The 16362-nt window shown below is 35.1% G+C and overlaps 1 protein-coding gene across 1 annotated transcript in view; it reads right to left on the reverse strand.

The window, feature by feature from the left end:
* The window catches only part of LOC119067733 (Down syndrome cell adhesion molecule-like protein Dscam2), a 104210-nt gene that overhangs the window by 31596 nt on the left and 56252 nt on the right, over positions 1 to 16362 (reverse strand). The window contains exons 12-13 of the mRNA XM_037170845.1: positions 7491 to 7591; positions 4227 to 4431 (exon numbers count right to left, since the gene is read on the reverse strand). Coding sequence (XP_037026740.1) covers positions 4227 to 4431; positions 7491 to 7591 — 306 coding nt within the window. The remainder of the gene's footprint in view (positions 1 to 4226; positions 4432 to 7490; positions 7592 to 16362) is intronic.

The raw sequence follows: 16362 nt of genomic DNA on the forward strand, positions 1-16362 counted from the left end.
ACTTGCACTTTTCTTACAAAAATTTCTCCAGTTACGCGAGCCGTACAAGCCGTGTCATTAGAAAGGTAATCACATGTGCTATTGAGCCGAATAGGGACTTATTGGGTTGAAAATTCATCGACACTGAAATATGTGCAGTAGAAGTTTTCAACCGAAGACTTACACTGTTCTTCCTGAAATTTCTCGAGGTACACAAAACGTTCATGGTCGTGTAGGGTATCATTTGACAGGTAATTTAATGTTCTTTTGGGCCAAATAGGGTCTTATGTGGTTTGGATGCATCTACGATGAAATAGAAGTTGAAATGTTTGGGTGTACATATTTCATCATAGATGTATCCAAACGTCATAGGACCCTATTTGGCTTTAACTTTAACTTTAACTGCACATATTTCAGTGTCGATGAATTTTAAACACAATAAGTCCCTATTCGGCTCAATAGTACATGTGATTACCTTTCTAATGACACCCCACACGACCCTGTACGGCTCGCGTAACTGGAGAAATTTTTGTAAGAAAAGTGCAAGTTTTCGGTTTTTGATCACCTTTCACCAGCCACACAAACTTCGAAGAATTTTTTTGAAGGTGGTTTCGGCTTCTAGGGTCGAATACCTTTCTAGGCACATATAAAAAAGTCCACAGGAAAATGTGTCTGATTTCGGTAGGCTTTTTTTCAAAAGAGTCCTTCCTGACGTTTTTCTCGCAGATACCAATGTTTAACGTGTCATCTAAATTGTCGTTATTTCAATGTTGACATTGTGAACTTTTCGTTTTATACTCTGCATCAACGCCGAAGATATTACGGTCTCACAAACATATATATTGTCATTAAAATAATTAACTTTAACCACAGTTCTGCTCTGCGGAAACTGTTGACCAGTACAAAATGAAAAATTCTCTAAAATTGCCTGTCAACATATACGTTGCTCCGTTTCTCGGAATCTTGCCGACAGACTAAGTAGCATTTTTAATAAGTATCTCATTGCATTTGGCATCATTTTGATAAGTTTAATTAAAAATGAAAATGGCACTTCATAATGTGAGAGTTTGTGCAATTTTTTTTGTCATCACAGAAGCATCAACGAAACGTGACGCATTGTTCATATATGAAAAAAAAAATCCTCGAATATTTTCGAGATATTAATGTTGAAGAGAACCTCTTCAATTAGGGAATTGCGTAGAAAATTCAATAATGTACGCAATAAGGACGAAAATGTTTACGCCTCAGGGATTCCAGATTTTTTGATTGGATGTTGTTAATGGTGAGAAAATAACGCAGATTCTGGCAAGGAGCCAAAATTTTATCGAAAAATTATTGAGTTTCATTGAGTAGAGTATTTTGTCTTGTAGTAACCGCGTAGTTGCGGGGAAAAAATGCGCGGTTCTGTTCTTCTGTAAATTTAGATTTTTTGAATTTAGTTGTCTTATCCAAGTGAAATCGTCTAGCAGTGATTAACTTTTGAAATAACCCCGAGGGAGGATGCTTGCATTTTGTGAGATATAAATGTTATCAGTCAAAGAAACCCTTAAAGGGTAAATGTGACGCAAGTCCTTTATATTACTTACAAAATAACTGATATCGTTGAGGGTGACTCATTGTGCGTCGTACGCAAAAGTTTTATCAACAAAAAATTTGTGAAAGAAAATTTTACAAAAAGAAATTTGCGTCCAAAGTGTCAGATGATTCAGTTTTCTTTCGTTTAAATTCTTTCAGTACATTTTTCAACCATTTTCCTAACAATACGTTCCTCAACATCTGCCACTTGTGACGCAAATTTCTTGTTGTAAAATATTCTTCCACCAATTTGTTGAGTCAATTTTTTGTTGATAAAACTTTTGCGTACGACGCACAATGCGTCACCCTCAGCAATATCAGTTATTTTAAATTGTAGAGAAATCAGTCTGAATCCCAAAATCTAGAAACCAATCTTGGAACACCTCACTTATATCGAAAAATCCGATGGAAGTTAGGAAGTGCCAGAGGAATCATCTGTCATCCCAAAATTTAGGAACCAACCTTGTAACATCTCACTCATGTCGAAAATAACCCAAATCCATCGAAAAATCCGATGGAAGTTAGGTAGTGCCAGAGGAATCATCTGTCATCCCAAAATATAGGAACCAACCTTGTAACATCTCACTCATGTCGAAAATAACCCAAATCCATCGAAAAATCCGATGGAAGTTAGGAAGTGCCAGAGGAATCATCTGTCATCCCAAAATATAGGAACCAACCTTGGAACACCTCAGTCATGTTACCTCACTCATGTCGAAAATAACCCAAATCCATCGAAAAATCCGATGGAAGTTAGGAAGTGCCAGAGGAATCATCTGTCATCCCAAAATTTAGGAACCAACCTTGTAACATCTCACTCATGTCGAAAATAACCCAAATCCATCGAAAAATCCGATGGAAGTTAGGAAGTGCCAGAGGAATCATCTGTCATCCCAAAATATAGGAACCAACCTTGGAACACCTCAGTCATGTTATCTCACTCATGTCGAAAATAACCTAAATCCATCGAAAAATCCGATGGAAGTTAGGAAGTGCCAGAGGAATCATCTGTCATCCCAAAATATAGGAACCAACCTTGGAACACCTCACTCATGTCAAAAAAAACCCAAATCCATCGAAAAATCTGATGGAAGTTAGGAAGTGCCAGAGGAATCATCTGTCATCCCAAAATTTAGGAACCGACATAGTGGAAGTTAATACTTAATGCTCACAACAATTCCCAACAAGAAATACATCCCAAAACAACACACACCATTCACCATCCAACAACACATTACCATCCATATCATGCAACAAAAGATACAACTCACACACACATACAAATTGGCTTTAATATGGCATTTGTATGGAGACCTTAGAGAGCTCTAGCTGCCAAGATATGGGTTTTTTCCAACTTTTAAAAATTCCATTCTTAATTTTGGGCCATTATTAGCTTATAACCAAAATTTCAGGAAAATCTATAGAAACTTCTCCATAGGAACTAACTAACTAACTAACGTAGGCGATTTCAGTTATATGAAAATTCGAAATTTTGCTTGTTTTCATACAAACATCAATATTTTGAAGTTCAATATCTCGGCCAATTTTGAAGCTGCAGTAACGTGTGATAGATCGTTGAACTCGTATGAATTCCTAGATTCCAGATATCGTAGTTTGGGGGTTGGAGTTGGAGTTAAGGGGGAGAAGTCAAAAAGTTGCTGTAAATATGCTCCGCCGTCCTCAAATTTTTTTTGTTAAACCATTTTTGGTAGTGAACTTGCGTCACGGCCGTTTAATCACGTGCGGGCATGATGGGTGATAGTGACGGCACTGGAATAAATATTCTGAAACGTTTGCGAGTACGTATGAATGTGCAACACTCGAGTGAAGAAATGATGGCAGACGGAGAATGAACCATGGAAACGACGATTGAACTTAATTATGAATAAATTCGTCACTTTTACACGAGATGAGCACAGGCAAAGGAATGAGTGACCAAGGTTGGTTCCTAGTTTGAGTTATTTTCGACATGAGTGGGGTGTTCCAAGATTGGTGTCTAGATTTTAGGATTCAGACTGATTTCTCTAGAATTTTTCTAACTTCCATAAGACTTTTTGATGTTGTCGACATGTGACGCAAGTTTCTTACTTACAAAATAACTAATATCGCTGAGGGTCTCGCATTCTGCGCTTGTCTCCAAAAGGTTTATAATCAAAAAAGTGACCCAAAAAATTTTTGAAAGAAAATTTCACGAAAATGAAATTTGTGTCACAAGTCAGATGTTGAGGAAACAGTTGTTAGGAAAATTGTTAAAAATGTACTGAAAGAATTTAAACGGAAGAAAGTCGAATCATCTGCCACTTTTGACGCAAATTTCTTTTTGTAAAATTTTCTTTCAAAATTTTTTTGGGCCAATTTTTTGTTGATAAAACTTTTGCGTACAGGCGCAGAATGCGTCACCCTCAGTGATACCAACGAGGATATCGGTTATTTTGTTAGTTAGAAAAGGACTTGCGTCACATTTACCCTTTAAGGGTTTTTGACTGATTTACGTTACACATCTGTTAATCTCACTAGCATTTAAGCGTGAAACGAATCCCTTTATGGAAACGATGGATCTGTGGACAACTGGAACCATTTTACAATAAAAGCCAATTTTTCCCCATTCATTTTCTTTCGGAATGTCGGAAAATAAATTTTCAAGATGAAATTGTGTATAGTGTTCCACTTACCATAAACATTTAATCGTGCCGCATGTTCTACACTCCCCATGGAATTTAAGGCAACGCATGTATAGAGTCCACCGTCGTCTGCTCGGACATGTGATATATTTAAATGACTTATTACATCGCCCGAAATGTCCACATACTGCCCAATAGCATAACGATGAAACGATGAGACATCTATTATGGGCTGTGAGTCCAATAACCATGTAAACTGGGGAATATTTGAATATTGTGAATAATATGGAAACTGGTTTTTGGGATGATGATTAAACGGGCGTACGTACGGGGAGAGTTAAAATGCGTTTAGTGAAATTATGCGGGAATTATTTTAAAATTAATATTTCGATTTATGCAAACGAGACACCAGAGAGGGTAAATCATAAAATTTTTTAATTGATCAATTAAAATGACATTCAATTATAATATGGGAACGAGTACATGTTTCAGTCCGGCAAAAATTGTTATGCAGTGTGTGGAATATTAATGTGTCAATTCCATAAGCATAGCTTCATTTACAATGTCTCTGTCTGAACTAGGATTCTATTAGGATAACTAATGAAAATATTGGTCGAACGAACTGGAGAGTTCGTTTGCATAAATATTCTTAACAACTAATCTGAGTACGTCTATCAAGATACACTTTTGGTGCTGTGTGGAGTTGGAGGAAATGACATAATATTCAATGTTTGAATCGGTTTCCAATTTCGAAGAAAATTGGGTAATATCATGCAATCTCCTTCTCGGTCGAACACGTCGAAATTTTGAAAATTCAAGGTCAGACATACACATTATACATGTAACAGGTGTCCCTTGCGTAACATTTAATTTCAAAGAACTGAAATTCACACACAGCTCAATCTTGAGGCTTTGTTTAGAGAAAATAAACGAAACAGCATTTGCATTAAGTGTGATACCGCAAAAATTTCAGGAGGTTTTTTTAACTTTGGGAACAAGCGGTTTCCGATTTTAATGAGTGATAGCTCGGTGGATTCGTCTTTCAATTCTAGGACACTTTTTCTAAAAAAAAATTGTTTTCTGTGAAAAGCGTTCAAAAGTGAAGACATGTCAGAGGGTACCGAAAACAGTTTTTCGACAATAACTCAAGAAAAAATTATTTTAAATTGTTGTACGAATGTCGGCCTTGGAAAGACCTACAAGTAGAGTATACGCACCGCTTGGTGCGTGTAGATCCACGAGAGTTATGACTAAAAATGTAGTGAATGTTCGGAGAGTCCGCCTTCTCTGCAGCTTCGATGTTCCACGAAACTGAGTATAGGGTGTTGTAGCTAGCCTCACCCACTATCGTTCCACATATAAATGAACCCAGTACTTTTGTGCTGCAAGCCCACAGAAGTGTTGGAAGTGTTGATCATATCGTTTTTCCAAACTCCTATCACGTAGCAAATATTGGTCCGATTGAAAAACTAATTACTGTTCCGGAGTCCTGAGGTCATTTGCAGTAGTTAACAAGCTACAAAGGTAGCATGTTAACTACTTTTGCTATACGCTAACACTTTATGTGACTAAAATCCTGCGAGAAAAATTTAATGATTTTTCTCTTGATATTACTAACACTGGATCTGCGATGTTCGTGGAATAGCGACGCGTTTTTGTATTGATAACGTAAAAGAATAGTTGACGTTAAAAAATGACTGCCATAGTACTATTCCAGATACTGTTCCAGATACTGTTCCCTTGACTGTTCCAGCTGTAGAGCCCCCGGAAAGAAGGAAAAAATCTGCATTTTGGCACCAACTTTTTTTCCAACACTTCTGTGGGCTTGCAGCACAAAAGTACTGGGTTCATTTATATGTGAAACGATAGTGGGTGAGGCCAGGTACAACACTCCATACTCAGTTCCGTGGAAAATCGAAGCTGCAGAGAAGGCAGACTCTCCGAACATTCACTATATTTTTAGTCATACCTCTCGTGGATCTACTCGCACCAAGCGATGCGAATACTCTACCTGTAGGTCTTTCCAAGGCCGACATTCGTACAACATTACAACAATTTAAAATAATTTTTTCTTGAGTTATTGTCGAAAAACTGTTTTCGGTACCCTCTGACATGTCTTCACTTTTGAACGCTTTTCACAGAAAACAATTTTTTTTTAGAAAAAGTGGAAGATAGTACGTGTTTCCTAGAATTGAAAGATGAATCCAACGAGCTATCACTCATTAAAATCACTCTTAAGTGTGATATCGCAAAAATTTCAGGAGACTTTATTAATTTTGGGAAGAAGAGTTCTCCGATTTAAATGAGTGATAGCCCGCGTTACGACTAGTTTCAGATTTCCAATGATACCAAACATGTGTGGGTACGATTGTAGTTTTCCGCTAAACGTCCATGTTGAAGAGAGGGCGAGCTCTTCGAACATTTGCCATATTTTTGATCATAATTTCCGTGGCTGTATCTACACCAACCGATGCTTACGCTCCACTTGTAGGTCTTTCCAGGGCCGACATTCATATAACATTCCAATGATTAATAAATAATTATTTCTTGAGTTGTTGACAAACAACTGTTTTCAAGACACTCTGATATGTCTTCACTTTCGACCACTTTACACCACAAATTAAAAATTTTATAAAAAAAAAAAATTTAAATCAATTATTTACATTATGGGCAATGAATATGTCTGCCAAATGGAGACGAAATATATGCCGAAAAACATAAACAATCGAATCTTTTGATCAAACCCGAGAAACTTGTCCAAAAATAAAAATAAAAAATCTCTAAGACGAATCCAACGAGCTATCACTCGTTTAAATCGGAGAACCCTTGTTCAACGATCACCTTAAGATTTCGCTCTTGCTATTATGAAATCGTAGAGAGACGCTTGTATTGCATCCCATTTCTGGGAACAATTTACGCAAACTATTCATGCGCCCAATAGTCAACAGTCGATTGTGGTTCAGTTGTGGAAAAATTAGCTCCCCTGACCTGGCACAACAGCTGCAAATTTTTCTTTAACTCGAAAATCAGTAGCTTCTATACATTCTTCACTGGACTACAATGCTGAAAAACAGCTGAAGCAAATTCACGCCGAAGGTTCACTGCCTCTTACTGTTACTGTTTACTAAATTTATGTTACGATAAGTTCCTTAAATATTTGGTAAATTCTGGTAATTCCCAATAAATTTAGCAATAATAGGCCCTGCAATACTGTACAAAGACTATGCTGCACAACCAATATAATAAATTGATTTGAGGAAGGCAATTGTCATTTTGGTGTATGGTAATAAACGTTGAACGGAGCATTATACATACTTGAGGCGGTGGTGATCCGGTTGCAGAACACTTTAAAGAAACATATGGACCTGGACGGACATTCTGTTCGATGAACGTATAAATTAATTCCGGTACGGTATCTGAAAACGCAAGAAAATTGAAATGTATATCGGACGAAAGAGTGAGCACAGCAAAATTATGAATTCATAAATTATACTCCAAAATAAAATACAAAAAATAAATTTGATGATGCCACTTCTGGGTATTAATAATGAAAAAAGGAGAATTTTTTTCTGGAGCGAAAAGTTTGTTTTCACTCAAAAGATTTATTCAATGAAAAGCTAAAGTAGGTTAAACATCATGAATATTATCTATCTCATCTTTTAGATAGCTGTGTTAAAAAGATGTTTGTCGAAAATTGAATACAAGCAGCACACAAAAACCACTTTGCGAACATAACGAAAAGCGAGAAAAACAGAAAATGGAATATGAAAATTCCTTTTATATTCATTGGCATGTATTACGATGAAGCAACCGAAAACGTTTTGAATGGCTTTTGAACACATTTTTACATTTTTACGTTTTCACATTTTAAACCACTAGTAAATTTGCCATCAGCAGCTATGGGGTATAGGTGTGTACAGTATATATGTATTTATCCCAATCCCATACACTATACTTCTCGGTGAAAAGGTGTTCCACATTGTATTTGCATAGAATAAATATCTGCCAACTATATAATATCTGAAAGTTTGAGAAGTGAAAACAATACAAAATACGTGATATGATGCGCTCTGGCTGTAACATTAAAATATCTTTCTCTCTCGCTTTTAACGTTAAATTTTATTTTGTGATTCGTTTACATAATGGACGTAAACATTAACGTTGGAGTGAATTTTAGATGACATCACAACAAGCATCACAATTTAGCAGCGAGACATTATAGTGAATTAAGAGTGTGATGTATGTTATTTACTATTTTACAGCAAGCTTTACGGATCCCATGTATGTGTTCAGGAACTAAATTTCAAATTAACCTCCTTTCCATACATACGACGAGACAGTTTTGAGTAAGTGTACTTTTCAATGACAGAACTAGAGGAGAATATATGTACATTATGGAAACATGTCTCGACGTAATGCAATGTCGTATTGTCGATGTTATAGAATTTCGTGAATTTTGGCATGACTTAAAAGTTTTGAACGGGTACGAAGAGTAAACATAAAAGTGAAATTCTGTTAAGTATTTACAAAAGGCATTAATGATAGACAGGTATTTAAAGTGAAAACTTAGTTAAATATTGAGAACATGTCTGACTTAGATCTGAAGAGTGTCACTGTGGTGCAACAAGAACCGTATACAGTGACATCAAGTAAAAACATCAGGGACCCGTACACAATATAGCCAGTTATCCATTAAAGTCATGTAAATTGTTTCAATGTATTAACGTTGATAGACCCGTACGAAGCCAGATAAAAAAAAAATCTACAAAAAATTCTAGGCTAAAGCGGTTTACTATCGCAATGTTACATGCGCTTTAATCTGGCCTTAACAGCCATCCACGGCCATATTTAGCTATATAAAACTATCATTGGATATTTCATTACTTTATAAAGCTTAATATTTCATTATATAGCTCAATATGTCATTATATAACGCAATATATCATTATATAGCGCAATATGTCATTATATAGCTCAATATATCATTATATAGCTCAATATATCATTATATAGCTCAATATATCATTATATAGCTCAATATATCATTATATAGCGCAATATATCATTATATAGCGCAATATATCATTGTATAACGCAATATGTCAGTATATATGTCAATATATAGCTTAATATGCCAGTATATAGCTTAATATATCATTATATAGCTCAATATGTCATTATAAAACGCAATATTTCATTATATAAGGCAATATCTCATTATATAACGCAATATATCATTGTATAGCGCAATATGTCAGTATATATGTCAATATATAGCTTAATATGACAGTATATAGCTTAATATGTCATTATACAGCACAATATATCATTATATAGCTCAATATGTCATTATATAGCTCAATATGTCATTTTATAACGCAATATATCATTTTATAGCGCAATATGTCAGTATATATGTCAATATATAGCTTAATATGACAGTATATAGCTTAATATAGCGCAATATATCATTATATAGCTCAATATGTCATTATATAGCTCAATATGTCATTATATAGCTCAATATGTCATTTTATAACGCAATATATCATTGTATAGCGCAATATGTCAGTATATATGTCAAAATATAGCTTAATATGTCATTATACAGCTCAATATGTCATTATAAAACGCAATATTTCATTATATAACGCAATATATCATTGTATAGCGCAATATGTCAGTATATATGTCAATATATAGCTTAATATGTCATTATACAGCGGAATATGTCAGTAAATATGTCAATATAACTGAATATAGTTTAAAATATTTGTCTATAAATTGGTTGTGTCCACATAACACTTTCCTCTTGACAGCAACTAAGTATTATTTTCACTGAGATACTATTTCATTTTTACTAAGATCCGAGATGGCGGCTGGAAGCCATTTTTATCCCTTATGTAATGGATTCTACATGCTAAAAGCGTGGAAGGAAGTGCTTGAAACATGAAAAGTACGGTTTTCGACGCATTTAACATGTAAAAAGAATTGTAAAAATCGTAATCTAAAAAACGTCGATTTTGGTGTGATTTGCTTTATGAACATCAAACATCAAATAGAGAATTTCCGTCAGATTAATGGTCTCAAAACCATTGACTGTATACAGTTTCAATTATTACTGGATTTTGTTTAGTCCTACGATCACTAAACACCAGGGATGGTTCCCGAATTCACTAGTCACTATTATTTGATAAATTGTTGTATTGCTTGGTAAGTAATTCAATATTGACAAAATGTTGTGTTGCTTTGACTTGACCAAAATTGTTGAAAAAATTTCTTTTATTCAACGAAGACCGAACGAAACCCTTCGTTGAATAAAATAAATTTTTTCAACCATTTTGGTCAAGTCAAAGCAATACAACATTTTGTCAATAGTCACTATCGCACGCACAAATTGATTTACTATTATTTAGTGGATCGGTACTGACTTTCTAAGGCATAAAAATAAAGAAAACTGAGCTACAGGTGTTACTCAGATAATTTTATAGAAGGACTGAGTAGCGAGGACATCCCAATTAACCGAATTCTTCCGATTTAAAAATCGGATATCCTTCGGAAAAAGAACAATGGAGATCATAGCGACCGTAGCATATCACTTGAGAATTTTCAAAATTTTATTGATCACAAAATTGTACGTTACTATGAAAACAAAATTGATTTCCACTGATAATCGAAGTGAATATCAGAATATCCCTTCAAAATTTGTTTGTTTGTTTGTTTGTTAGAAAGACTTGTATTTCCACATCAACATTTTACGTGTTTGTATTTTGTACACCCATATAATACACAAACAGCATACGGGCGTCTCTCCATACATAGTCATCGAATGAGGTACAAATAAAAAATGGAAAAAAGGATAACCTAATCCAATAAGAAAATTGTTTTTTTGTTATTTCTTTTTCTATTTAATGGAAAAACAATAACCATGTGAACCATATTTTCCATACATTTTCGTTATAACATTGTTATACCCAAAGCGTTACGTTATTCAGACAATAACCATATTTTCGACAGTAAATTTATGAAGTTATAAGACCCGTGTGTACATATTCTTAGTCTTTTTGCCAACAGCGAATGAACATATAATAGTCTCAAGGTATTATATGACTTGTGTGTCTACGTCAAGTTTGCCAAGTTTGTTAAGTAAAATGAAAATAAAAATTGTAGATGGTTTTCCCCTATATTTGTTGTTGTGTATTTATTATTTTCTTAAAAAAAAAACCCTGATAGAACCGAGTTTATAAATGGAAAAGTTTTCGGAACATTTTTAAGACTTTTATTTTTCAATATAATATATTGCAATAATGGGTAAGGCGTAACACAAAATAATTTTATGGAAATTGTAATGGTGTTGTGTTTCGACAAAGTAAAGTTAATTCCCTTTTCGTAAGTCAATTAAATGCAACAGGTTATTATTATGCTGTAACCATTTTTTCGGCCACAAAAATGAAGCGATTGAGAAGTAAATTTATATGTGGAGTCCATTTATCAGTTATCAAACGGAATACCATTTGTCATTTAGTATCGACCTATGCATTGCATTGTGCTTTCATTTTTCATAGTTATTGTACAATCAGTCAAAAACCCTTGACAGAGTAAAATGTGACGCAAGTCCCTTTGTGTTACTTCTTAAGCAAGTGATATCGATATAAAAAAAGGAAAAGAAAGGACATTTTAACAGACAAAAAAGTGTGTCACCAGTGGCATAATGTTGAGGAAGCTACTGCTAAAAAATTGTTAACACTCACATAAACTTGTTCTTATATGGTAACTTCAATGAGATTTCTTATAGAATGTTATAGAATCACTGCCAGTTGGTTTAAAAAAAAACTAATGAAGTGTTTAGGAGAAAAGTCCCTGATTGGAAACTCGGACGCATGGGCGAATAATGAAATAAAGTCAGAAATCGAACCATTTTTATGTGATTTGAGGTTTTTTAAAGTTGATGACCACCGATTTTACCATGCGAGCCATTTGGAGCTAAATCATGCATGCTCGTTAGTAAGCAGGCGTGACGCAAGTCCACACTACAAAAAATTAAAAAAAAGTTTTTGACTTTTCCCCCTTGGCTCCCACGACTCCTTAAGTATAATAATCGTATTCTGGGCGTCAATACGAGTTCAACGAGCTGTCGCACGTCTAATAAGGTTCAAAATTGGCCGAGATATTGCATTTCAAAATCTAGATTTTTCAATGGGAAAGGTCAGATTTGACCCATTCTGAAATGATGAATTTTACCAACCTTTGCTTGCTTGTTTGCTTGCTTGCTTGTGGAATCTATCTCGAGAACGGCGCCTATGATTTTGCTGAAATTTTGGGAGTAGTTTCTGAGCATGATTCGAAGACTTTTAGCAAAAAAAAAAATTGGGTCGACATGATCTTGTTTAGGAAGTTCCCATACAAGCCCCATATATTAACATGTGAAATGATGTTTTATGTGTTTGTGTAAGTATTTGTATGTGTTTCTCGATATGTTATGTCATGAAGGCTGTTTGGAGATGAAATTGGAATGTTTTTTACTTTCAGTTTTGGAGTAGAATATGGCCGTTCGTGCAAAAATTTGGTCACTATCAGTTTTTAGATTTATCTTAGGAACTATGGGCGAAGAGTTTTGGGAGTAGAATATGGGCGAAATGACCAAAACTGGAAAAGTGTTTTAATTTTATGTTTTTAGAGTTTTTCCGAAATGTATGGCAGATGGAGAATTGGTGTTTTCGGCAAAGTCTTTGGTTTTAGAAGCAGAAAACAGTGGCAAATATGAAAATTGTTGGGTAGTTGGATTTTCCTGTAGTCGAAAGTAGAATTACTTCAGAAATAGAACCGAAATCATCTGCCATTTGTGACGCAATTTTTTTAATATTTAATTTTGGTGTTAAAGTTAAATTTTTGCGTATTGGAGCCTTTAGAGTCACCCTTTCTGATATCAATAATTTTGTACGTAAAGGACTTGCGTCACCCTTCCTCTTTCAAGAGGTTTTGGTCTGATATCATTGGAAATTGTCAACGTTTTCTGTGAATATGGTTTTTATGGTCTACGACAAAAAAAATCCTTTTTTTCTTGTAATTGAACTTGCGTCACGAACACTATGCACGAACATGTTGCAAATGCGAAATAACTTAGAAATTTCGGAAAGTTATCAGTAGACTTTAGTTTGACAGTCGAAGTTTTAGTAATATTGCATGGGAAAGGGCATTATAAGGAAACTAACTGCAATAACTTTGGAACAGCCGCAATCTTACCATCTTACCAAGTTATTTTGATATGAGATAATCTTAACCTAATTTTGAAATTTAAATGCAAGGATTTGTAGCTAGTAAAAGTAAAGAGATTCCATTGATGTTAAACCTATTTGTGGCATAAAATAACTACATTGAAGTTTGTAGAATTGTATTGTCCATTTTCATGAAAAGAAACTGGTTTCATGATAAAGTTTTCTTAGCTCTTTTGGTTTTCTTTAATTTTCTTTAAGCAATATCCAAGCAGCTTAGGAAACATTGAAAAATCTTCCGGATAAGCCATTGATTGTAATGGAATACGAAGTGGATGTGATATATGATTAAAAGCTTATAACGTTTGGAAGCGTAATCACTCGGATAGAATCGCGCAACGCGTTCCAGTACGGTCCGAGAACTAATACTCGAGAAAATTTGTTAAGTTTTGTGAAATGCAAAAATCGAAAACCTGAGACATTTTTAGAACGATTTTTCATTGAGATGCCATGGTGGCCAATTTTTGGCCTAATACAGAACAATTTGGGAGACACGTTGAACCACAGTTTTGTTTATTCGGGCATCTTGGCATCACGGTCAAAAAACATTTTAAAAATGTTTGGGACCAAGACACTACCAGCTGATAGTGTTGACAGCTGAAGGGAAAACTGCCAAATATAGTAGATAATATTTTGTTTTTAAAAAAATTCTAAATATTTTTAAAGTTCCAACATTTGAGCACCCCTGCATTTCCAAGCTTGTGATCAGTCACTTGCCGGCCTTATTTCGCTTGATGATCAGGATGTCGAAGTGGTAAAAGAGGGATTCTTCTTAAAAACAGAAGGCCGAAATCGGACGCATTTTCTATTTGAATTTTTTAAGGTATTCGACCCCAGAACCCAAAACCACTTTCAAAAAAATTCTTCGAAGCTTTTGTGGCTGGTAAGAGATCATCAAAAACCGAAAACCGGCACTTTTCTTACAAAAATTTTACCAGTTACACGAGCCGTACAGGGTCGTGTGGGGTGTCATTAGAAAGGTAATTGCATGTACTTCCGGGGCAAATAGGGTTGTGTTTAAAATTCATCCACACTGAGATATGTACAGTTGAAGTTTTCAACCGAAAAACGACTGGTCTAGGTATTTAAATAGGTATTGACCGTACCAATTAGGAAAAAAAACAGGTTATGAAATTATGTTCGCCGGAGCGTGAGCTAGGTCTCTTGGAGTGAGACAGTGAACGTACAGTGAACGTGGAGTATTTTGTCAATATCTCGAGTAAATTTTGACTGAATTTCATGATTTTTTTTTTGTTTGAAAGGTATTAACGAATGTAAAGCGTCGGTAAAATTTCCGGTCTCCTAACAAAATGGCTGCCGGCGGCCATATTGGATTTTATTAAAAGTGGTGTATCTTGGGGAAAATGGTACTTAGAGAGTTTTTGTTAACATAGAAGTAATTGGTTATGTGTGTGGTGTGTTTCAGGCATTCCATATATGGACATCTATATATATCTATATTCACCTATATTTAGCTATATACAGTCATGTAGAGCTATATAATAGCATATTCCTCTGTGAAATGTTCATTTATAGTGAAATATAGGTAAATATAGCGGTATATAGCTGTTTAAATAGGAATTTATGAAAGTTGACTTCGTACGGGGCTGTCTATATTGCCTCCGGCAATTTATTTGTATATGCTAACAAGGCAAAGAAAGATAATGTAAGTGATTTTAATGGGCGAATAGCTTTTCAGTAGAGAAGAGAATGAAGTAAGAGAAATAAAGAGTTTCGCACTAAAGGCTTTTGATACGAATAGGTGTTTCGTACAGGTCGGCGTTAGCTATGTTTTTAGCCCCGTACGAAGTACGAAGGGGCTTATAGGATTACGATGCCGTGTGTAATTGATGGAATTCGAAGCAGACGGTAAGGGCAAAGTGTTTGCCTATGTTCATATATGACGAATCCGCAATAAAAATTTGGTCCGTCTGTCCGTCTGTCTGTCACGTCGATATCTTGAGTAAATCAAATCCGATTTCAAAATTTTTTTTCCCCTGAAAGATAGTCAAAATAGTGAGGCTAAGTTCGAAGATAGGCATATTCGGGTCGGCCCTTCGTGAGTTAGGGCCACCTAAGTGATTTAAGGTCTTTTGGTGATATTTATGGCAAAATAAACGATGGAAATGTAAATGATAGGTATTGTCAATACCAATCCAGGAAAAAAAAGTTTTTTAAAATCGGGCGAGTGGACCGTCAGTTAGGGCCTTAGAAGTGAAAAGCTACTAGGGCCCTATGTGTATTTTACATTGAACTCGAGTAAATTTCATTCGTTTTTCGTAATTTTTGTGTCATTTGGAAGGTAATCAAAGGCCGAATAGAATGTTGTTGAAAAAAAAAAATTGGGTCCTCGGACTAAGGCCGCTACTAGGGCCCTATGCGTAATTTTTGTTTCATTTGAAAGATAATCGAACACCGAATAGAATGTGGTTGAAAAAAAATTAAATTTGGGTCCTTGGACTAAGGCCGCTACTAGGGCCCTATGTGTATTTTACATATAACTCGAGCAAATTTCATCCGTTTTTCGTAATTTTTGTTTCATTTGGAAGGTAATCAAAGGCCGAATAGAATGCGGACTAAGGCCGCTACTAGGCCCTATGTGTATTTATACTCAATAAATTAAAATTTTAGGGCTATTTGAAATTTTTGTTTTATTTGAAAGGAACGTCGTACGGGGCTTCGTAATTGCGCTATGCGCAATTTCTAAGATGTACACATTCCATAATAATTTTACTTTAACTACTTTAACCGGCGCATAGGCTTACGGTCAAAGTAGGGTGACAGACGCACTAGGGTCACGTACGCAATAGATATACTGGTTTGTACGGGGCTCAGTCGCAGCAAACGCTCCGACTGTTCTGATGGCTCGCTTAATACATCGTAATTTCATTGTTCACCAATTTACCCGAATTTCC

Source organism: Bradysia coprophila (genome assembly GCF_014529535.1).
Source record: "Bradysia coprophila strain Holo2 chromosome X unlocalized genomic scaffold, BU_Bcop_v1 contig_128, whole genome shotgun sequence".
NCBI classification, from domain to species: Eukaryota; Metazoa; Arthropoda; class Insecta; order Diptera; family Sciaridae; genus Bradysia; species Bradysia coprophila.